Source organism: Littorina saxatilis, linkage group LG9 (genome assembly GCF_037325665.1).
Source record: "Littorina saxatilis isolate snail1 linkage group LG9, US_GU_Lsax_2.0, whole genome shotgun sequence".
Taxonomy (NCBI): Eukaryota; Metazoa; Mollusca; class Gastropoda; order Littorinimorpha; family Littorinidae; genus Littorina; species Littorina saxatilis.
Genome location: NC_090253.1, coordinates 30760223 through 30785222, shown reverse-complemented (window position 1 = coordinate 30785222; position 25000 = coordinate 30760223). Strand labels below are relative to the sequence as shown.

General features: G+C 40.3%; 2 protein-coding genes and 1 long non-coding RNA gene across 4 annotated transcripts in view; 2 read left to right on the top strand and 1 right to left on the bottom strand.

The window, feature by feature from the left end:
* The window catches only part of LOC138975849 (probable methyltransferase-like protein 24), a 126128-nt gene that overhangs the window by 70582 nt on the left and 30546 nt on the right, over window positions 1-25000 (top strand). The gene's annotated exons all lie outside the window — the stretch shown is intronic.
* On the top strand, window positions 7659-9794 carry LOC138975858 (uncharacterized). The gene is made up of 2 exons (XR_011458784.1): window positions 7659-8324; window positions 9349-9794. It is a non-coding gene; the product is annotated as an uncharacterized lncRNA (long non-coding RNA).
* On the bottom strand, window positions 11032-22183 carry LOC138976906 (uncharacterized). The gene is made up of 5 exons (XM_070349799.1): window positions 22175-22183; window positions 16063-16161; window positions 14694-14868; window positions 13222-13817; window positions 11032-11819 (listed from the first exon to the last, which is right to left on the bottom strand). The coding sequence occupies exons 1-5, from the start codon at window positions 22181-22183 to the stop codon at window positions 11709-11711; spliced, it is 990 nt and encodes a 329-aa protein (XP_070205900.1). The 3' UTR covers window positions 11032-11708.

Below are 25000 nucleotides of genomic sequence, written 5' to 3'. Positions count from 1 at the left end.
CCTTGTTTTTCTGATAACGTTCGTAAAAGGCTACAGATGTAAATACTTTGATGTAAAGAATAATCCTACAAAGTTTCAATCACATCCGATGAACTTTGTCAAAGATATAAAATGTCTAATTTTTCCTTTGACGCTGACCTGTGACCTTGAAAAAGGTCAAAGGTCAACGAAACCATCGTTAAAGTGTAGAGGTCATTGGAGGTCACGACTAAACAAAATATGAGCCCGATCGCTTTGATAGTTTCCGAGAAAAGATATAAAATGTCTAATTTTTCCTTTGACGCTGACCTGTGACCTTGAAAAAGGTCAAAGGTCAACGAAACCATCGTTAAAGTGTAGAGGTCATTGGAGGTCACGACTAAACAAAATATGAGCCCGATCGCTTTGATAGTTTCCGAGAAAAGTCCAACGTTAAGGTGGTGTCTACGGACGGCCGGCCGGATGGCCGGCCGGACAGACTAACACTGACCGATTACATAGAGTCACTTTTTCTCAAGTGACTCAAAAAAACGATTCACGATTAACACTGGAAATTAGTTTTGGAAATCATGTTGTTTTGAGATTTCAACATTAGTCTGAAGTTTTATTAATTAGAAACAAATGATTGTTTATCGTCCTTGATTTAAGGTAAAGACAGGCACATGTTATGATGCGAATACTGTTTTTGAACAGACCCATATTATGATGACATAATTTATACAAAAACAAAAAGACAATAAAGAAAAAAAAAGGGAAAAAAAAAGACAAGTCTAATAACAGAAACGACGGCAAACCAATCAATTTTTCTCGTGATAAGATTTGTGCTGAAGCTAGTCCCAAAAGGCTTAGTTCAATCTGACTTGTGTTTATTTTGGTTAAACTTGTTGTTTTAATCGGATGCATTTGAATTTCACATATTTGAAAAATGTTTTCGTCTTCCCGCATTTGATTTTCCCGCATTTGGTGGTTTGAATTTCACGCATGTGAGCTTTTGAAAGTCACGCATGTGAGCTTTTGAAAATCACGCATGTAGTGTATGCGTTGGGGTGTGTGTATATGAGATAGAGTTGCTCGTGACCGATGATGAGTCTCAATTCACCTTGAAATGAGTTGAACCATTTAAGTTTTAGATGAGATGGTAAATTCTTTAAGAGGTGAATGAAGAATCGTTCTGACACATGTCTTCAATTCTTTCACATACTCAAGCAATTTTTTGAGTAAATCGGGTCCTTGAAGTCGAGACTTGTTTTCAATCGCGCTGGACATCCACGTATCGAACAACGCCATGTCTTTGATTTCTTGGTTTCACGGTCCTTGACGTATAAACTCCCACGGCTGAGAATTGCCGGATTTCCCCTGTTGGTTGTTGTTATCGTGATGCTCGTCTCTTGCTGTGCCATGGCGAAATGAGCCGTGTAGTTGAACTGAATTGTGATTTGTGAGTTGTGAGCGAACCGTCGTGACGTATAAACTCCCACGGATTTCCCATGTATTCGTGTCTTGCTGAATTGTGATTTGTATTCACGCGTCTATACACGGGACTCACTCACGAACACACCGATGCAGGGGGGATACGTGCATGCGTGTGCATGCGTGTGCGTGAAATTCAAATGACAAGTAAGGAGAGATTTTAACTGGAAACCTGCGTGAAATTCATGTGTTAAGAAATGCGAGAAATTCATAGCGTGAAATTCAAAAGTGCGTGAAATTCAGTTGCACCGTTTTAATCTCCCACCCTCCGTCGCAGATGGTTGTTTCAATCTTCTACCGTCCTTCGCAGATCATTGATTCAATATCCCAACGTTGTTTACTTCTTATCCGGTTTGCAGATGTTACTGTACACACATTGGGGATATGTTCGCTGTGCGTGTGACGGCATTTTGAGTTTTTAGGGATTATACGTGTCCGGCAATCTACGACACATACTTCCATCGATTGTGGGTCACAGCTTCCATAGTTGAGTAGTTGAGAGCTTACAGAGTGGATGCTGAGATTTCTCGTCGATGTTCAATAACTGATTACTCTCTCTCTCGCGCGCGCTCTCTCTCTCTCTCTCTCTCTCTCTCTCTCTCTCTCTCTCTCTCTCTCTCTCTCTCTCTCTCTCTCTCTCTCTCTCTCTCTCTGTCTCTCTCTCTGTCTCTCTCTCTCTCCCTCTCTGGGAGATATGCTGTGCATTGTATATTCTGAACATATTTTTGTTGTACTATTTGCTCATGTTCGTTTGCTACCAGCTTGTATAGTATGCATTTAATTTTATGAATAACCACATATGTATGCTCTTTATGCCTCATCTTCATCATCATCATTATCATCATCATCATCGTCATCATCATCATCATCGTCATCTTTATTATCACGTGCTGAAGTTTTCCGACCTCCTTTTGTTGGTTAACTTTTTAACTTTTTAATTTTAATTTTTTAATTATATAATTGTGTGTCTATGCGTCCCAAGGACAGATTGTAAGAAAAGGCGTAGCCTTAAATCTTAATCCTTGTTAAATAAAGTTCAATTCAATTCAATTCTCTCTCTGTCTCTCTGTCTCTCTGTCTCTCTGTCTGTCTCTGTCTGTCTCTGTCTCTGTCTCTGTCTCTCTCTTTCTCTCTCTCTCTCTCTCTCTCTCTCTCTCTCTCTCTCTCTCTCTCTTTTGTTGTTAACTTTTTAAAATGTTGTTGTTACTTTTTTAATTTTATCATTGTGTGACTGTGCGTCCCAAGGACAGATTGTAAGAAAAGGCGTAACCTTAAATCTTGATCCTTGTTAAATAAAGTTCAATTGAATTCTCTCTTTCTGTCTGTCTGTCTGTCTGTCTGTCTGTCTGTCTGTCTGTCTGTCTCTCTCTCTCTCTCTCTCTCTCTCTCTCTCTCTCTCTCTCTCTCTCTCTCACACACCCCTACCATCCCTCCCCACCTCTTTCCACACCCTATTCCCACCCCACCCCACCCCTTCGACATCACGCCCCTCCCCCCTTCCCACCTAGTCATCATGCAACATACATCGTTACCATCGAGGACAAAAAAAAGAAATAAGTAAGCTTATAACTCCTTGCAAGGAAATCCACGGCCGTACGTGTTTTGCCATACACAAATAGCTCGTTTCCCTTCAAAAAGCCTATACATTGGAACAGAGAGTAGAAAAAGAAGCCTTAAAGTAGTCAAGTATGGCATTCCGTTTGTCAAATAATTATTTGGATACTTTTTCATGGTTTTTTCACCCGTTTTAGCTAAATAATCATTATTTAGAAGCTCATGTGCTAAATAAGTAATTGTTTATAGACAATGTCAAAAAAATTCTAAATAATTTTTTTTTTACGTAAACCATTCATTTTTTACCTAAACAATTCATTGTTTACGTAAATAATTCATTGTTTACGTAAATAATTCATTGTTTACGTAAATAATGTATTGTTTACACAAATAATCACTTATTTCACAAAATGATATTTTTTGGGTGGATAAAGTGAGCAGTTGCTAAAATCATTGTTTACTTATATAATGCATTATTTAGCAGATTCGCTAAATAATGAAAACTGCTTTCCCTAAACAATTCATTGTTTAGGGAAAGCAGTTTTCATTATTTAGGGGAATCAAGAATTGACTTCTAAGCTTCATTTTTGTTCTTTGTGTATATATACTATAATTCAATACTAGGTATCTCCGTGCCTCCGTGCCTCTTCTGACTGTCGCGTCCTCACCATTCCACACACCAAAACCAAAACATACGGACAACGCACTTTTACTTTCTGCGCACCCACACAATGGAATTCTCTCCCCTTTCACATCCGCCACTCTCAGTCACCCCAAGCATTCAAACGAGCACTTAAAACGCACCTCTTCAAGAAATACAACCCCTGATTTTGTTTTCTCAGTCCATCATTACGCTACATGTAGTGTATTTGTTGTTTTAGTGATATTGTGATAATGTATATAAACATCTAGGGCTGTTTTCAGTATTGTTGATAACATGTTCTGTTTGATTAAGGGTATTCAGCTGGTATTTCCTTGTTTTCACTACCTATTTTATTCATGTTTTATCCCAGCGAAGCTGGAGGTATCCCGTGAACGCTATACTGTAATCGACTTGAGAAATGTGCATACCGAATAATACATGATAAAGAAGGATTCTTTGTGCCCGGCTACGTGCTACAGTTGGAGATGGAAGTTCACCAAAAATTGGGACCATACTAACAAAAATACGGTGGGTGCAATAGTCGCCCCCATTTTTTCAGCAAACGCCACCCAAGGCTGCTTTGGACGGGTAGAAATTCCGTAGTTTCCAAGTCTATGGATAAAGCTCGCGTAAGAAGAATACGTCACGGTTGAAAGTCTTTGACGTCAATTAATGCATCATGACGTCATGCCTCCCTGTAGTCTTTCCCTCTCGCGCAGTGTGTGTGTTTGTGTTCATTTTGTGCACATGTGTTAGTGTTACTGTTTGTGTGTGTGTGTGTGTGTGTGTGTGTGTGTGTGTGTGTGTGTGTGTGTGTGTGTGTGTGTGTGTGTGTGTGTGTGTGTGTGTGTGTGTGTGTGTGCGCGCGCACGCGTGCATGAGTCTGTGCTCGTATGTGTGTGGTGTGTGTATTTGTGTGTGTGTGTGTGTGCGCACGCGTGCATGAGTCTGTACTCGTGTGTGTGTAAGTGTGTGTGTGGGTGTATGTGTGTGCGTGTATGTGTGTTTGTTTGTAAAGGTGGGTATGTCCGCCTGTCCATATGTGCGTATGGGTGTGTGTTTTGTGTGTATGAAGTTTTTTGTGAGAGAGTGAGTGAGTGCGTGTGAGTGAGTGTGTGTATGTGTGTGTGTGTATGTGTGTGTGTGTGACTTGGGGTGTGTGTATGTGTGTGTGTGTGTGTGTGTGCGTGGGTGTGTGTGTGTGTTTGAGAGAGAGAGAGTGTGTGTGTGTGTGTGTGTGTGTGTGTGTGTGTGTGTGTGTGTGTGTGTGTGTGTGTGCATGAGTTTGTGTGTATGTTTGTGTGTGTATGAGTGTGTATATGTGTTTGTTTGTAAAGGTGTGTGTGTCCGACTATCTATGTGCATATTTGTTTGTTTGTTTGCTTAATGCCCAGCCGACCACGAAGGGCCATATCAGGGCGGTGCTGCTTTGACATATAACGTGCGCCACACACAAGACAGAAGTCGCAGCACAGGCTTCATGTCTCACCCAGTCACATTATTCTGACACCGGACCAACCAGTCCTAGCACTAATCCCATAATGCCAGACGCCAGGCGGAGCAGCCACTAGATTGCCAATTTTAAAGTCTTAGGTATGACCCGGCCGGGGTTTGAACCCACAACCTCCCGATCACGGGGCGGACGCCTTACCACTAGGCCAACCGTGCCGGTCTATGTGCGTATGAGTGTATGTTTTGTGTGTATGAGATTTGTGTGAGTCAATGTGTGTGTGTGTGTGTGTGTGTGTGTGTGGGTGTGTGTGTGGGTGTGTGTGTGTGTGTGTGTGTGTGCGTGCGTATGTACAGTGTGTGTGTGTGGGTGTGTGTCTGTTTGTATAAGAGAGACAGAGAAAGAGAGAGAGTGGGTGGGTGTGTGTATGTGCGTGTGCGTAAGTGTATGTGTGTGTGTATGTGTGTTTGTTTGTAAAGGTGTTTATGTCCGTCTGTCTATATGTGCGTATGGGGGTGTGTTTTGTGTGTATGAAGTGTGTGTGAGAGAGTGAGTGAGTGCGTGTGTGTGTGTGTGTGTTTGAGAAAGAGAGAGAGTAAGAGAGAGGTTTGTCTTTCGCTGGGGTATGCAGTGCCTTGGCGTTGCACATCTACTTAATTACTTAGTTAGTGGAAGAATTTTTTGTAATGTATGTTTGATGGTGTATGCTTTTAATTAAGCGTTGTTGACTATGAATGTAGATGTAAATGCTTGTATAACTGTGTTTTAATTTTAAATGTGTCAAGCGCAAAGATCATAATTGTAAAGTTATGATGTTGCGCTATATAAATGCTCATTTATCCCAGCGAAGCTGGAGGTATCCCACATACTGTAATCGACTTGAGAAATGTTCTCACCGATAATACATGATAAAGAAGGATTCTTTGTGCCCGGCTACGTGCTACAGTTGGAGATGGAAGTTCACCAAAAATTGGGACCATACTAACAAAAATACGGTGGGTGCAATAGTCGCCCCCATTTTTTCAGCAAACGCCACCCAAGGCCGCTTTGGACGGGTAGAAATTCTGTACTTTCCAAGTCTATTTGTGTGTGGTTGTTCAAGACTATGGATAAAGCTCGCGTGAGAAGATTACGTCACGGTCAAAAGTCTTTGACGTCAATTATTGCATTATGACGTCATGCCTCCCTGTAGTCTTTCTCTCTCGCGCAGCGTGTGTGTTTGTGTTCATTTTGAGCACATGTGTTAGTGTTACTGTGTGTGTGTGTGTGTGTGTGTGTGTGTGTGTGTGTGTGTGTGTGTGTGTGTGTGTGTGTGTGTGTGTGTGTGTGTGTGTGTGTGTGTGCGCACGCGTGCATGAGTCTGTACTCGTATGTGTGTGGTGTGTGTGTGTGTGTGTGTGCGCGCACGCGTGCATGAGTCTGTACTCGTGTGTGTGTGAGTGTGTGTGTGGGCATAAGTGTATGTGTGTGCGTGTATGTGTGTTTGTTTGTAAAGGTGTGTATGTCCGTCTGTCCATATGTGCGTATGGGTGTGTGTTTTGTGTGTATGAAGTTTTTGTGAGAGAGTGTGTGAGTGAGTATGTGTGTGTGTGTGACTTGGGGTGTGTGTGTGTGTGTGTGTGTGCGTGGGTGTGTGTGTGTATGTGTGTGTTTGAGAGAGAGAGAGAGTGTGTGTGTGTGTGTGTGAATGTGTTTGTGTGTATGTTTGTGTGTGTCTGAGTTTGTGTGTATGTTTGTGTGTATATGGTGTGTGTTTGTAAAGGTGTGTGTGTTCGACTGTCTATGTGCGTATTTGTTTGTTTGTTTGCTTAACGCCCAGCCGACCACGAAGGGCCAAATCAGGGCGGTGCTGCTTTGACATATAACGTGCGCCACACACAAGACAGAAGTCGCAGCACAGGCTTCATGTCTCACCCAGTCACAGTATTCTGACACCGGACCAACCAGTCCCAGCACTAACCCCATAATGCCAGACGCCAAGCGGAGCAGCCACTAGATTGCCAATTTTAAAGTCTTAGGTATGACCCGGCCGCGGTTCGAACCCACGACCTCCCGATCACGGGGCGGACGCCTTACCACTAGGCCAACCGTGCCGGTCTATGTGCGTATGAGTGTGTGTTTTGTGTGCATGAGATTTGTGTGAGTCAATGTGTGTGTGTGTGTGTGTGTGTGTGTGTGTGTGTGTGTGTGTGCGTGCGTATGTACAGTGTGTGTGTGTGTGTGTCTGTTTGTATAAGAGAGAAAGAGAGAGAAAGTCGGAGAGAGAGTGGGTGGGTGTGTGTATGTGCGTGTGCGTAAGTGTATGTGTGTGTGTATGTGTGTTTGTTTGCAAAGGTGTTTATGTCCGTCTGTCTATATGTGCGTATGGGGGTGTGTTTTGTGTGTATGAAGTGTTTGTGAGAGTGAGTGAGTGCGTGTGAGTGAGTGTGTATGTGTGTACGTGTGTAACTTGGGTGTGTGTGTGTGTGTGTGTTCGTGTGTGTGTGTGTGTGTGTTCGTGTTCGTGTGTGTGTGTGTGTGTGTGTTTGAGAGAGAAAGAGAGAGAGTAAGAGAGAGGTTTGTCTTTCGCTGGGGTATGCAGTGCCTTGGCGTTGCACATCTACTTAATTATTATTAGGGAGATTAAGTGTACAGTGCCAGTGGTAGTAGTAGTGGTTAACTTAAGGAAAATCTATGTATCATTACGCGTTCCGCTTACGGTAACGAAACCGACAACGACGTCTCGGCGAGTGCGTTTAGTTTCACTTTCGTTAACGTAATGGTAGGGAAGACAACTGATGCATAATTCTAAAGAGTACCGTCCCATGTCTTGACTCTTCATTTGGAAAAAGAAGAAAAGTCTTACCCGTAGCAGACGACGCAGCAGAGACGACACAAAGAAAACCAACAACCACAGAACCGGTAAGTGCAATGTTGTTTGTATTGATACATCGTAATGTTTCTTATATATATATAGGCCAAGATAATACGGGATGCAGCCCTGGGCAATCTGCAAAAGGCCCAGCCTTCCCATACCTGTCAACCTGTACGGTTTTCCCGTGTTGTGTACGGGATTTATCAAAATGTAGGTGTGTACGGCTTACACAGCCTAGCAGTACGGGCAAACCAAATTGTACCGGTAATTCATGTCAATGCTGTGATCTTGACAACAATTACCTTTCAAGATGCAAGTGACGATTAACACACATACTCAGGCATGTCAACTGAATCAAAGAGACACAGACACCAGTAAGTGTAGTGCACGTTGTAGTGATCGACTGCTTGAATATGTAGGTCAGTGAATCCTTTAAAATAGCCCACTTCCATGGCTTCAGTGACCTTCCCGGTTTCAGATATCTGCATGATCGCTGACAAGTTTTATTTTGAGTTAGATACATGGAGTCCTTTTGAAAATTAGAATGTGGAACAAACTTACTAGTCACTTGTTTCTCTTTTAATTCAATCTATGATTCAACCATCATTTGAGAATTTAACTCCAGAAATGATGAATTGAAAAGCAGTATGAGAGATTATGCAAATGATTACTAAAAATAGACCTGCAGACAGTGCCCATGCTATTTTCCAAATCTCCTTCATTTTCACCAGAGTGAGCCGTTTTGAAATTAAGTTACCAATTGGAACTTACTGAAAACTGTTTTCTTATTCAAATTGAAGTTTTGAGTCAATAATTATTGATAATTTACATCAGGACAAGGGGGGGCAACTGTGTTATTTTTGGTTTTTATTAATTTGTCAGAAATTTTTCAAACATGGTTATTTTCCATCCTGTAGATGAAACTTGTTTAAAATCAAGTTCATCCATTAGAGCGATTCTGGGGGGTAAACAGGCCTGAAGCTGGTTTTTGTATTTTCAACAAAAAAAGTTGGTGTGTAAGGGATTGTTACCTTGAATACAGTTTCTAGTCATATAAATACAGGTTGGCCTTGGAGGGGGTTGACAGGTCTGCCTTCCGGCAGTGGTGAAGGCAAGTCTCTCATTGACATAGTCTCTGCATATCCAGGCCAAAACTAAAGATAGTTGCAGCAGAGTTCCCACAACAACCAAGCATAAATGAAACATAGAATTAATGGTTGGACATATTTGTACTCCCAACTGTATTCAATAACCTTTTTTTTTTTTAGGTTTCCTGGTCAGCCCAGGCCCCAGTCCACTACTAAATTTGTTAGCTTTGACATTCATACGTGTGGCCCCTTCAGCTGAATTGATTATCACAATTGTTATGCATGTGACATTATTTATTTTAAATTGCAGTACCGACGATAAGGCGAAAGAGAAGAGGAGGGGTGCTAGAAGAGTACCAAACCTTTCGGCGACAAGCGGACGAGGACAGAGAAAGAAGAAGGAGCGAGAGGGAGGAGAGAGAGTTCAGGAGGAGGGAAGCCGAAGCGGAGAGAGAGTTGAGGAGGGAGTAGCTGGATCTCCGCAGGCAAGAACTCGCGTTGCAGGCAAAGCGAGATGCCGGGGTTTTTTTTTAGTTACTTTTACAAAAAAAATGATTACCAGAAATCTTTCTTTGGGTGGGTGGGGGGTGGTCGTGATCAGTTTTATTTCACAAAATAAATTTTCAGCGTTTTTTCTTTAGTATAATTTTTAATTCTGTAGGGGTGGAATGTGGCGATTTTAACTTTTTTTTGTTTTTTTGTTACTCTGTTGTGTGTTATATTTTGATTCAGTAAAAATGTCGATTGCTAAGTTCACTTTTGTTTTCAAATCTTGTTCAAATTTTGTGTGTGAGTTTGTGTGATTAGAGATGAATTATTCAAAAAACGCAAGGAAAACAAGGTTGGCATTATCCTCCTACATTCGGTAATATTAGGCATGTATGAAGTCTAAAGTTCCGCAACATCTACAGTTTCATATATTTTAATTAAGCACAAGGTCACACGGAAAACCCATTCTTCTTTTTTATGCATTGGCATAGGTGACAAGACAACAAGCGACCCAAAACTACCTGTTAGCCGGCCTTACTGCTTGACCTCAGTACCAGAGCGACCGCAAGCAAAGCCCGACTTGATATGGTGATCTTTGATTACTTTTCCTTCACTTATCCAAACATTATTCTCTTCCTGAATTTTTATAAGCCAGACTCCATGGCAAACACCTAGCAATGACCAGGATCAGAAATACATCTCACTTTATACACTTTAGCCAAGTCTGAGTAGTCTGTTATTCTTCTTTCTTGATTGATTGCCTCCCTTTTACCATAAAATTCTCTGATTTCCAAATCTGAGATGCATGCATCAGTTTTACTGTTATGTCTGCAATAAATTTAGTTTCTGTACATTTATCATTAATCATAATTATTCCAATAAATTGACTTGCACTAAAGCTAAGTTAGAGAGAGAATTTACTGACAACAATTAAATCAGATCTAGAGTGAGTTGTTTCAACATAAAAACAAGCATTATAATTGTACAATCACATAGACATGTATACACACTTTGGACTGAACTCTCACTCTGTAATACAATTTCAAACGTTGAATTTAATTACTATTTCTTTAAGCTTTGCCATGCAAAGGGCAATATTTTAACAAGTCTCAAATGTATGTTCTGTTACTCAAAATAATCCCTTTAACTTCAAGTACTATTAATTATAAATTATTTATAACACCTTATACACATATATATGTAGATAACCAATTCTAACTTCATATGACTATAATTTGATTTTCCATTTGTTTCACTTTCAAAGTCAAATAATCATACAGCAAATAGTACACAAACTCATTTCAATTCATGGACAGATCCAGTTATTAATATGTGGTTATTTAGGAATGTAATGGCACTAGAAATAAAATAATTAATGAAGATGTAAGGTCTAGCTCCAGGTGTGTTCAGCTACATTTGGTGGGCGTGACCCCACCCCCCCCCCCCCCCCCCCCAGTTTGATTTGGGTAGCCCCAACCAATCCTTTTTTTTCCTTCGACCCAAACACTTGACTCACTATTAGAGGGTTTAACGTCCTCTTAGACCAACTGGTCTATATTGGGACAGGTATTGGTAATACGCTGAAGATATGGTGTGATACTTTTGATTCGAACAAGCCCGCTGTGGCTGTCTTTTTCGAGACACCAGCATTGGGTTTGTCTCGTCAAAGTATCGAAATACGATCATGATAATCAGAGACGAGAGATGATGCATGCGTGTCTTCGTGTTTTCCAAGCCCTGAGACTTTCGCTGTGAACGTGGGATCTTTTTCGTGCGCAAGTGTGCACACGGGGGTGTTCGGACACCGAAGAGAGTCTGCACAAAGTTGACTCCGAGAAATAAATCTCTCGCCGAACGTGGGGATCGAACCAAACCAAACACTTTTGACCCCCCCCCCCCCCCCCCTTATAGAGGATGAGTGAGTGGTCAGCAGCAAATAAAGATGTACATTCCAACAGATCACTGAAAGTGACGCAAGGCTGCCCAAATGGCAGGTAAAAATAGTTATACACGTTAAAAATACACTCAAGCAAAATGTGTGAGTGTACGTGGGAGTTTCAGCCCATGAATGTAGAAGAAGAAGATTGGATCTTTTGTAAGGACGGGTCCTGAGCAAATCCACACAGCCCAAATATTTGACAGTTCAGTGTCTTTGAAAAAGTTATGGTTGAAGAACAAGATTTACAGTGAAGAGTGGAGAGTCCCATGTGACTGCCTGGCTGGTGATGATGGTTGTTTAGTGGCCGCTTGGTACCGAGGTATGAGCAGACAAGAAGACCCTCTGCCTGCAAACTACAAATTACAACACAGCAGTACCCATGTCAGAGATCCATGTGCACACCTACTAATGCATAATGAAGAATAGCATGTACTAAAGTAATTTGCGAAAGCAAGTACAGCTGTACAGGCTGATGAAGCAAAGTAGCACTAGCAGTTACTTCAAGAAAGTCACTGTCCTGCAAGATATGTCAAAAGCCGGTATATACCACACAAACAAATTATGTTCAGTGTCAGTATGAGTGACCATCAGATATGTATTTATACACAAGTGACAAGAGCATACAATTTTACAAATGATCAATAAATGGAGGTCAGCTGGGTTCTTACCTGGCTTTATTTTTACGCAGGTTCACTTGATAATAGACATATGCTTGTTTGGAATCAGTAGCGAAATAAGAAACAGGCCGCAGCCAGTATGAAACGTTTAAAGCGCGCCCCAGTTGGGTGCTTCTTTTTTTGTGTGTCAATTTTACAGACGACAGAAATGTCTGAATGTGCAGCATCTATTTGGTTTAACCAAATTTAACTCAATAAAGTACCACTGAAAAAGTTGCTTTTGCATTTGACTGACTATTAGGGTTTAACGTCCTCTTAGACCAACTGGTCTATATTGGGACAGGTGTTGGTAATACGCTGAAAATATGGTGTGATACTTTGATTCGAACAAGCCCGCTGTGGCTGTCTTCTTCGACACACCAGCATTGGGTTTGTCTTGTCAAAGTATTGAAATACGATCATGATAATCAGAGATGAAAGATCATGCAAGCGTGTCTTCGTGTTTTCCAAGCCCTGAGACTTTTGCTGTGAACTTGGGATCTTTTTCGGGGGTGTTCGGACACCAAAGAGAGTCTGCACAAAGTTGAATCCGAGAAATAAATCTCTTACCGAACGTGGGGATCGAACCCACGCTGATAGCGACCAACTGGCTACAAAGCCAGCACGCTACCAACTTAGCTACGTCCCCGCCAATTGCATTTGACCAGATACTTGTAGTTGCAAACCGGGTTATCCACCATATTTTGAACTCCCACCAGGCGACCGGGCAGTAGATTTGGCCATCTCTAAGCAGTGAAATCATGTTAATAATTTAAAGCCTTCTACAGGGTCAATTTGTTTAGATGCTTGGCCATTTGGATGCCAAACACCATGTGACACAAGATCAATGCAATGAGCATTTCTTCTACTTGAGAGCTACGCAGACAATTAGTAGAGATACTCCTCCAGTGTTGGTGGATTCAGTCCAAAGAACTGTGATGGCTCACTGCCATGTAGGCAAGTATGACAGTTGGACAACAAAACTCCAACCAGGTAGAGTTTCCCTACAGGGGACAAGAACAGCTTCAAATTTTTTTTGAAATCCAAAAATGCCCACAGCCCAACAATTTTTGAAAATTCCCATTCAACAGTTTCTCACCCTGCTCATTTCTGTGTTGAAGGCCTGTTGCTCTTCTGTGATCTGTCCACGGTACGGCCTCATCAAGTTAGGGGTCAAGGGGTAGGCTCGGTCCCCATACAGGTACATTTCATCTCCTGTTGGAGTGACCATGTGCTGCTGCATGTGTTCAAGAATGCCACTACCATTCAGCAAAGCTGCGTCATGTCGTCGACAAACCAAGGGCCCAAAAACATTTGCCACAAGGCCATTTGGTGTCACGACACACTGAAACTTTAGAGAGTGCACCCTCTTAGTCTTATGGCCATTGTACACTTCTTGTTGCAAATGGCCTGGGCGACACATTGATCGTATTGTGCCGTCAACCATCCCCCAACAAAACTCCAGAGGAGCCCCCTTGGCATGTATAGCTGCACAGTACCGTTCCAGTTGGGGCACTGTCAGCCATGGCTGATTGAGGTTTGTTAGTTTGTCAGAAAACTGATCATAGATGAAGTCGATACCTACCTTGAACAGCACACACAACTCCGGCTTGGGACGATGAAACATCTGCGAAACGTCAGCAAACCGGCATGGGTAAGCCAACCTCCGCAGACAGATGCAGAGCACCTCCAATCCTGAAAAAAATCATAAATTCAAATGAGCCTGGTGAGTGTGTATGCGAATGTGTGTGGAGAGGCATATTCTCATACAGTCTTCAAGTTCAAAATAATAACACTGCAAAAGTTTTCTCACGCGCCTTAAAATATCCAGCCCGACATGCTTATCATCAGTTTGATTTTCTATTTATCAGGTTTGACACAGTTACTGGCTATACTGCACACACAAAAACAGTTACCCGAAAAGAACAAAATAAAAATCTTTTTTTTTTGGGGGGGGGGGGGGGGGGGGAACACCACGAAGACAAAATCAATAAAAACAATTATCATAAAAAAAAGTTAAAACAAATAAGTCCTTTGCACATCAAAAGTAACTTCCCTTGAACTTGGATTCACGTAACAATGGCGGCCACTTCGTCAACTTGAAAAAAAAAATTCATTTATTTTTTTTGGAACTAATATGAATAAATTATCAGTATCAACGCATCTTTATTTATCCTGTTACCATATTTTAAAAATAATTTCACTCAACTCCACAGACTAAGTCAGTAAGTGGCACAACCAATTCACTATTATTTCTCTATTGTCTAAATAGAGTACTGTGTCGACCAAAGGGGCTAAAGTTAGTCAGGTACATTTTGTGATTCAAGTTCAAAATACATAGTTCAAATTTGAGATTTTAAGCAATCCCAAAATAAATTATGCCCCAACTCAACGCTCCGCTTTAATCTTTTACGAAACCTGAAATAGTAAAAACAACTCACTGAATATTCACAGTAAATGCAAACTTCATGACTTTGCGAATCAAATCATGGAGGAGGATCATTAAACTATCATTCTGACTGAAATACAACTCAACTTCACAGCAACCAGGGTAAAAAAATAAATCCTCACCACTGGCCTTGGTTCCTTGATTGTTCATTCCATTAGGCGCCTGCATAGTCCTCTGCATTCCCAGAAGGGCGCACAGTCTCCGAATCTCTTCCGCGCTGAAGCGAAATAAGTCCTCACATTCGATGGCTGTGAAGTGATCGAGGGCGAACTGACCCTCATAGGCCCTTCTTTCTGGCTGTTGAAATGTAGGTTAAACTTAGTGAAATCATGGATCACTTGTACACTTTATTCAATTAATTAGCCTGAAAATTCTGCTGAAGCTACTCAAATCAATACTGGGTAACAGAGGGAAAGTTAAACTCCAACATTTTAACTCGCCAGCTGGGCGAGTAACTTCAAGAAAGTCACTTTCTTTCTGTATTTGGTGTTTAACGTCGTTTTCAACCATTCAAGGTTATATCGCGACGGGGAAAGGGGGGAGATGGGATAGGGGAAAGGGGGGAGATGGGATAGAGCCACTTGTTAATTGTTTCTTGTTCACAAGAAAGTCACTAACCTGGCAGAAATTTCGCCGCCCCGATACATACCAGTTACCACAATTGATCTGCAGTAGCGTTAAAACCCTTTTGGTTGCATTTGACCAGAATTTTAATTGACCAGCCAGGTGAGTTGCGAGCCTGTTGTTACTAGCCAAGCGGATTGTTCACTCGCCCCTGCATAACAAATGACCCTTACAGGTTGAACTTGAAGCATGTTGGATAAATAGTTTCAACTGTGCATCTCAAAAAGCACCAGTTGACAGTATTCTGATATAAATACTGGGTATGTTTTAGAACACAGAAGTTTCCTTGTACTGAAGTAATTTGATCCTAGAAATAATAAAACTAGAACCAAGGTGCCTTGTGCTTAAAAGTCTGATAGAACCAGTAAGTGTAACATCCTTCTTGAAAGTACATGTATTGCTATCAAATTAAAATGACACAAGAACACAAACTGACAGTGACACAGACTCTGTGACAGAGAGTGGACTTAATAATAATATTCATGCTTTGATGAAACTAAAACTCTTGACTGCAGATTTGGTCATCAGTTTCCATTTGATTTTGATTCTTGAACAGTAAATAGTTAAAACTCTATGTTTATAAACCATTAAATGTAAGTAACAAAGTCACACGGAAACCAAATCTAGGTGTAAGTGTTAGATCTACCCAATATCACTATCAGTATCACTGTAGATTCAGACAAGATCACTATCATGACTATGAAATCTAACCAAAAAAACATTTAATTTTTTACATGAACAACATTTAAAACCTAACCATAACCAATCCAAAGTAACCAAAATATACGCCTGTTCCTGACAGTTAGATCTATATTTCAGCGGAACCTTTAATGCCTTTAGAAGCTAAGATTTGACTTGTTTGCTAACCTGATCAAGCAGTGCGAAGACAACAAAATCATCTTCTGCGTCATCCTCGTCCCACGCCGCAAGCTCAAAAGTTGGTCCCTGGCATCCATGAAGATCGATCTTAAAACAAAACATAAACAGCGAGAGGATTGGAACATTTGCAACTTTTCACTGCATAACTCATCTTCCAGACAGTAAGCGAAATCGAAATCAAAAAGGGTGAATCGAAAAACTGAACACAAATCAAAAGCGGCCATTTTTTGTGTGTTTGAAATGTGAAAAAGCTTGCTCTGTTCAACGCTTAAATTACAGCATCAAACCAGGATTATATCACACATTAAACTGACATTTGTACCATTAAGTGGTTTTGGAACATACTAGTTATAAATAATCGTGTAAATAAACAAGCGTTCGCTCAGTGTTTACATACCTTTTGGGGCTCGTTATTTTCGTCGATTCAACCACAGCTCGTTAGCGGATCGAAGGAAGCATCCGTAAACTTTGACCCCTAACCTTTGAACTGCGCACACATCGCTGACGTCAACACATAAAAAAGTACCGATAACCACTAGCACTACCACTGGCACTGTACACTTAAGGCTGGAGAACACTTTGGAGGCCCAATTTCAAAGTGATTAGGTAGTTTTAAAAGTTACTTTTTCTGTTAGTTCAATGTTTGCTTTATCAGGAAAATACAAAATATAAAGGGCTTAACGCGCAAAATTTTAAGATAACGACTGAAGTTTAAGCATAGGTATCAGATTTTTTCACGCAAACACTACTGAATAAGTTGCAATATTGTATTGTGAAAATGTAAACAAAATAACAATCAGATGATCACAAACTGAAGAAGAGAAATAGGGAAGCAAAATAGAACATTAAACGTAGTGATTTTACTTGTGAATTCGGAAAAAAATCCTTTTGTATCCATTTTGAAGCTCAATTTGAAGCATGGAACACCAACAAACATTGATTAAAAGTGTTAAAGTGATTACAGTGTTCAGAAATAGTGTTAGATACCAAGTTGAGTTATCCCTCTTTACCAATTTAAAAAAAAATACACCTCTTAACGCGCAAAATTTTGAACTGTGATGCTTTTACTACCCCCACCCCCTTCCCATTTGTCAGAAAAGAGTGCATATTATCTTCCAAATAGAAAAGCAGGGTAGTCAGATGATCAAAAACTTAAGAAGAGAAAGAGGGAAGCAAAATAGAACATCCAACATAATGATTTAACTTGTGAATTATGAGAAAACTATTTTTTTTTACCCATTTGTGAAGCTTAATTTGAAACTTGGAACACAGACAAACATATATTAAAAGTGTTAAAGTGATTACAGTGTTCAGAAATAGTGTTAGATAGCAAGTTGAGTTATCCCTCTTTACCACTGTTAAAAGAAATACACCTCTTGTCGCGCAAAATCTTGAATTGTGATACTTTTACTTCCCCCACCCCCTACCCATTTTTTCAGAAAAGAGTGCATAATTATTATCTACCAAATAGAAAAGCAGGGTAGTCAGATGATCAAAAACTGAAGAACAGAAATAGGGAAGCAAAATAGAACATCCAACATAGTGATTTAACTGGTGAATTCTAAAAAAAACCCACTTTTTTACTCATTTTATTAGCTTAATTTAAAGCTTGGAACTGAAGACAGAAAAAAAAAATTAAAAGTGCTAAAGTGGTTACAGTGTTCAGAAATAGTGTTTGATACCAAGTTGAGTTATCCCTCTTCATCACAGTTAAAAAAAACACACCTCTTGTCGCGCAAAATCTTGAACTGTGATGCTTTTACTACCCCCACCCCCTACCCATTTTTCAGAAAAGAGTGCATATTATCTTTCAAATAGAAAAGCAGGGTAGTCAGATGATCAAAAACTTAAAGAAGAGAAAGAGGGAAGCAAAATAGAACATCCAACATAATGATTTAACTTGTGAATTATTAAAAAACCATTTTTTTTACCCATTTTTGAAGCTTAATTTGAAACTTGGAACACAGACAAACATAAATCAAAAGTGTTAAAGTGATTACAGTGTTCAGAAATAGTGTTAGATACCAAGTTGAGTTATCCCTCTTTACCAATTTAAAAAAAATACACCTCTTAACGGGCAAAATTTTGAACTGTGATGCTTTTACTACCCCCACCCCCTTCCCATTTGTCAGAAAAGAGTGCATATTATCTTCCAAAAAGAAAAGCAGGGTAGTCAGATGATCAAAAACTTAAGAAGAGAAAGAGGGAAGCAAAATAGAACATCCAACATAATGATTTAACTTGTGAATTATGAGAAAACTATTTTTTTTTACCCATTTTTGAAGCTTAATTTAAAACTTGGAACACAAACAAACATAATTTAAAAGTGTTAAAGTGATTACAGTGTTCAGAAATAGTGTTAGATACCAAGTTGAGTTATCCCTCTTTACCACTGTTAAAAGAAATACACCTCTTGTCGGCCAAAATCTTGAACTGTGATACTTTTACTTCCCCCACCCCCTACCCATTTTTTCAGAAAAGAGTGCATATTATCTACCAAATAGAAAAGCAGGGTAGTCAGATGATCAAAAACTGAAGAACAGAAATAGGGAAGCAAAATAGAACATCCAACATAGTGATTTAACTGGTGAATTCTGAAAAAACCCACTTTTTTACTCATTTTATTAGCTGAATTTTAAAGCTTGGAAGACAGAGAGAAAAAAAATGAAAGTGCCAAAGTGGTTACAGTGTTCAGAAATAGTGTTTGGTACCAAGTTGAGTTATCCCTCTTCATCACAGTTAAAAGAAACACACCTCTTGTCGCGCAAAATCTTTCACTCTTATGCTTTTACTACCCCCACCCCCTACCCATTTTTCAGAAAAGAGTGCATATTATCTTTCAAATAGAAAAGCAGGGTAGTCAGATGATCAAAAACTTAAAGAAGAGAAAGAGGGAAGCAAAATAGAGCATCCAACATAATGATTTAACTTGTGAATTATTAAAAAACCATTTTTTTAACCCATTTTTGAAGCTTAATTTGAAACTTGGAACACAGACAAACATAAATTAAAAGTGTTAAAGTGATTACAGTGTTCAGAAATAGTGTTAGATACCAAGTTGAGTTATCCCTCTTTACCAATTTTTAAAAAAACACACCTCTTAACGCGCAAAATTTTGAACTGTGTTGCTTTTACTACCCCCACCCCCTTACCATTTTTCAGAAAAGAGTGCATATTATCTTCCAAATAGAAAAGCAGGGTAGTCAGATGATCAAAAACTTAAGAAGAGAAAGAGGGAAGCAAAATAGAACATCCAACATAATGATTTAACTTGTGAATTATGAGAAAACTATTTTTTTACCCATTTTTGAAGCTTAATTTAAAACTTGGAACACAAACAAACATAAATTAAAAGTGTTAAAGTGATTACAGTGTTCAGAAATAGTGTTAGATACCAAGTTGAGTTATCCCTCTTTACCACTGTTAAAAGAAAAACACCTCTTGTCGGCCAAAATCTTGAACTGTGATACTTTTATTTCCCCCACCCCCTACCCATTTTTTCAGAAAAGAGTGCATATTATCTACCAAATAGAAAAGCAGGGTAGTCAGATGATCAAAAACTTCAGAACAGAAATAGGGAAGCAAAATAGAACATCCAACATAGTGATTTAACTGGTGAATTCTGAAAAAAACCCACTTTTTTACTCATTTTATTAGCTGAATTTTAAAGCTTGGAAGACAGAGAGAGAAAAAATGAAAGTGCTAAAGTGTTTACAGTGTTCAGAAATAGTGTTTGGTACCAAGTTGAGTTATCCCTCTTCATCACAGTTAAAAGAAACACACCTCTTGTCGCGCAAAATCTTGAACTGTGATGCTTTTACTACCCCCACCCCCTACCCATTTTTCAGAAAAGAGTGCATATTATCTTCCAAATAGAAAAGCAAGGTAGTCAGATGATCAAAAACTTCAGAACAGAAATAGGGAAGCAAAAAATAACATCCAACAGAGTGATTTAACTGGTGAATTCAGAAAAAAAACCAATTTTTTACTCATTTTATACGCTGAATTTAAAGCTTGGAAGACAGAAAAAAAAAATTAAAAGTGCTTCAGTAGTTGCAGTGTTCAGAAATAGTGTTAGATACCAAGTTGAGTTATTCCTCTTCATCACAGTTGAAAGAAACACACCTCTTGTCGCGCAAAATCTTGAACTGTGATGCTTTTACTACCCCCACCCCCTACCCATTTTTCAGAAAAGAGTGCATATTATCTTCCAAATAGAAAAGCAAGGTAGTCAGATGATCAAAAACTTCAGAACAGAAAGAGGGAAGCAAAAAACAACATCCAACAGAGTGATTTAACTGGTGAATTCAGAAAACACACACTGTTTTACTCATTTTATAAGCTGAATTTAAAGCTTGGAAGACAGAACAAATAAATTAAAAGTGCTAAAGTGGTTACAGTGTTCAGAACTAGTGTTAGATACCAAGTTGAGTTATCCCTCTTCATCAAAGTTAAAAGAAACACACCTCTTGTCGCACAAAATTGTATACTGTGATGCTTTTACTACCCCCACCCCCTACCCATTTTTCAAAAAAGAGTGCATATTATCTTCCAAATAGAAAAGCAAGGTAATCAGATGATCAAAAACTTAAGAAGATAAATAGGGAAGCAAAATAGAAAATCCAAAATAGTGATTTAACTGTAGATTTCAGAAGAAAAAAACCCTTTTTTTTAATCATTTTTGAAGCTGAATTAGAAGTTTGGAAGACAGAAGAAAAAAAAAAGTGCTAAAGTGGTTACAGTGTTTAGAAATAGTGTTAGATACCAAGTTGAGTTTTTGCTCTTTATAAAAGAAACACACCTCTTGTCGCGCAAAATCTTGAACTGTGATCCTTTTACTACCCCCGCCCTCTACCCATTTGAACAGAAAAGAGTGCATAATTTGTATTCTCTTCCAATTAGAAAAATAAGTAAAAGCAACTGGACATTTTTAAAATACATCTTTTCTGTCAGTCCAAGGATTGCTTAGTCCATTAAAAACAAACAGACTAGGATTTAACGCACCCATTTTAAGAAAAAGTTAACATGATAATTGATATAATTATCAGACTTTTTTTTATGCAATTACTACTGAAGATTCCAGACCAGGTAAAACAATCATTTTATATCCTTTGTCACATTTTTTTAAATTTTTTATAAATCTATCTATAGCGAGTCTTGTCTCTTTGTGTCATTTATTTTCAAGAATTCTATCCTGGCAACAACAACAACAAAAACACCTACCAACCTACCCTATTTTTTTTAGCCATGTTAATAGAAACAGACAATTTATTTGTTTTGGCCTAAAGATCTTGAAACATTTGTTTTAATAGAGAAATAACAAGTACAGCCATTAGCTGTGTCACTCGAATTTCTTTGTCAGGCTGAAACTTAGCTGTTGCGTTGGTGTCTGCTGTGTGTATCTGGGTCCAAAGCAACTTTCACATTCTCATCTACACACTCACGTTACACAAGTATAACGCACTCGGGTCTCGCACTCGGGCGAATCACACCACAAAATACAAAGTATAACGTACACAGATTTTACTATTGAACCAAAAAGCAAATTAAATCATGAATAAATCAATCAAGCAAAACTTCCACACAATGACACACTCACTCTCGGTTCACACTGCGCTCTGGACGTGCACACTTGGCAGCACGTATACCGTTCCGGCACCGTTTGTCTTCTTGCAAGTCCAGCATAGGCACACGATTGTCCAAGAATCACAATAATCCTCGTGAATGTCACAGCAGGCATAGTAGAAAAGTCCAAAAGGGTGCGTTGATGGTGGTAATCCGGTGCACACACACACACACACACACACACACACACACACACACACTCCGGTTTGGTAAGTTACCTGATAAATAATGTAGCCTGTGGATTTAACGGGGAGACTGGTCAGACAGGAAGAGCATTTCACATTTCCGATGTTCAGCGATAAACTTGTTTTCTTCGAGAGTTCGATCTTCGTGCGATTCTGGCGCGTTGTCACCAAGAACGTAAAAAAAACCCCAGGATATCATCATGATGCCTCTCTACAAAAACCAGGCAGTCTAGGAACTCTTCATCTAAAGTCAGTCAGTATTAGCCCCTCAACACAATCCTCATCTTCACTTGTCCCATAGTGATTTCTGCCGCCAAAGAACGTGTGGCGCTTAACTCACAAGACGGATTTGTCGTCTTCCATTGCGAAATTCAGATCTACCCCAACTACGTGCATTGATCTGAGCAATAAAATGTAGATGCGATAATCTGCAAACATCTCCGGGTGGTTCTCAACTCACAAGACCGATTTGTCATCTTTCAGAAATTCAGATCTGCCCCAAGTACGTGCAATAAAATGTAGAAGCGATAATCTGAAAAAAAATCTTTTCGCGTGAACGCTGCCACGTTGTCAACAGTCCGATGTCTTTTATCCAGAGCAGGGATAAACACACTTTTTCATCAGTAGTTTGTTATGTTTATCCGCAGACTGCTTTCCATTACTTGTCGTCTGTTTTAGCTTGACTCGTGGGGTTCTTCAGCAAGGCAAAACGTGCTTGTTTACTGACACGTTCTCACGCACGACATGTCGTAAATGCAAGTTCTAACGATTGTTTTTTATTGCACTGATAGAGAATGTCTATATTTGTAAACGTCTGCCATTTCCTAATGTTTATCCCAGCGAAGCTGGAGGTATCCCGTGAACGCTATACTGTAATCGACTTGAGAAATGTGCATACCGAATAATACATGATAAAGAAGGATTCTTTGTGCCCGGCTACGTGCTACAGTTGGAGATGGAAGTTCACCAAAAATTGGGACCATACTAACAAAAATACGGTGGGTGCAATAGTCGCCCCCATTTTTTCAGCAAACGCCACCCAAGGCCGTTTTGGACGGGTAGAAATTCCGTAGTTTCCAAGTCTATGGATAAAGCTCGCGTAAGAAGAATACGTCACGGTCGAAAGACTTTGACGTCAATTAATGCATCATGACGTCATGTCTCCCTGAAGTCTTTCTCTCGCGCGCAGTGTGTGTGTTTGTGTTCAATTTGTGCACATGTGTTAGTGTTACTGTTTGTGTGTGTGTGTGTGTGTGTGTGTGTGTGTGTGTGTGTGTGTGTGTGTGTGTGTGTGTGTGTATTCATTTTGTGCACATGTGTTAGTGTTAGTGTTAGTGTGTGTATGTGTGTGTGTGTGTGTGTGTGTGTGTGCGTGCATGAGTCTGTACTCGTGTGTTTGTGTGTGTGTGCGTGTGTGTGTGTGTGTGTGTGTGTGTGTGTGTGTGTGTGTGTGTGTGTGTGTGTGTGTGTGTGTAAGAAAGACTGAGAGAGAGGGAGAAAGAGTGTGTGTGTGTGAATGTGTGTGTGCATGAGTTTGTGTGTATGTTTGTGTGTGTATGAGTGTGTATATGTGTTTGTTTGTAAAGGTGTGTGTGTCCGTCTGTCTATGTGCGTATGTGTTTGTTTGTTTCCATAATTATCAGGGCGGTGCTGCTTTGAGATATAACGTGCGCCACACACAAGGCAGAAGTCGCAGCACAGGCTTCATGTCTCACCCAGTCACATTATTCTGACACCGGACCAACCAGTCCTAGCATGCACTAAACCCATAATGCCAGAAGCCAGGCGGAGCAGCCACTAGAATGCCAATTTTAAAGTCTTAGTTATGCCCCGGCCTGGGTTCTAACCCACGACCTCCCGATCACGGGGCGGACGCCTTACCACTAGGCCAACCGTGTATGTGCGTATGAGCGTGTTTTGTGTGTATGAGATTTGTGTGAGTCAATGTGTGTGTGTGTGTGTGTGTGTGTGTGTCTGTGTGTGTGCGTACATGCGTGTGTGTGTACATGTGTGTGTGTGTGTGTGTGTTTGTGTGGGTCTGTTTGTATGAGAGAAAAAGAGAGAGAGAGAGAGAGCGTGGGTGGGTGTGTGTGTGTTTGTGCGTGTCCGTCTGTCTATATGTGCGTATGGGGGGGGGGGGGGTGTTTTTTTGTGTATGAAGTGTGTGTGAGAGAGTGAGTGAGTGCGTATGAATGTGTGTACGTGTGTAACTTGGGGTGAGTGTGTGTGTGTGTGTTCGTGTGTGTGTGTGTGTTTGAGAGAGAGAGAGAGACAGAGAGAGAGAGACAGACAGAGAGAGAGAGACAGAGAGAGAGAGAGGTGTGTCTTTCGCTGGGGTATGCAGTGCCTTGGCGTTGCACATCTACTTAATCCCAGCGAAGCTGGAGGTATCCCGTGAACGCTATACTGTAATCGATTTGAGAAATGTGCACACCGAATAATACATGATAAAGAAGGATTCGTTGTGCCCGGCTACGTGCTACAGTTGGAGATGGAAGTTCACCAAAAATGGGGACCATACTAACAAAAATACGGTGGGTAAAATAGGCGCCCCCATTTTTTCAGCAAACGCCACCCCAGGCCGCTTTGGACGGGTAGAAATTCCGTAGTTTCCAAGTCTATGAATAAAGCTCGCGTAAGAAGAATACGTCACGGTCGAAAGTCTTTGACGTCAATTAATGCATCATGACGTCATGCCTCCCTGTAGTCTTTCTCTCTCGCGCAGTGTGTGTGTTTGTGTTCATGTTGTGCACATGTGTTAGTGTTACTCTGTGTGTGTGTGTGTGTGTGTATTTGTGTGTGTGTGTGTGTGTGTGTGTGCGCGCACGCGTGCATGAGTCTGTACTCGTATGTGTGTGGTGTGTGTGTGTATTTGTGTGTGTGTGTGTGTGCGTGCGCACGCGTGCATGAGTCTGTATGTGTGTGTGTGTAAGTGGGCATAAGTGTGTGTGTGTGCGTGTATGTGTGTTTGTTTGTAAAGGTGTGCATGTCCGTCTGTCCATATGTGCGTATGGGTGTGTGTTTTGTGTGTATGAAATTTTTTGTTAGAGAGTGAGTGAGTGCGTGTGAGTGAGTGTGTGTGTGTGTGTGACTTGGTGTGTGTGTGTGTGTGTGTG

Coding starts and splice junctions, on each gene's coding strand:
- LOC138976906 (XM_070349799.1), bottom strand. Junction 14,869..16,062: donor TCTTCGCACTGCTTGATCAG/GTTAGCAAACAA, acceptor ACATTTCAACAG/CCAGAAAGAAGGGCCTATGA. Junction 11,820..13,221: donor TCAACACAGAAATGAGCAGG/GTGAGAAACTGT, acceptor TGTAATTTGTAG/TTTGCAGGCAGAGGGTCTTC.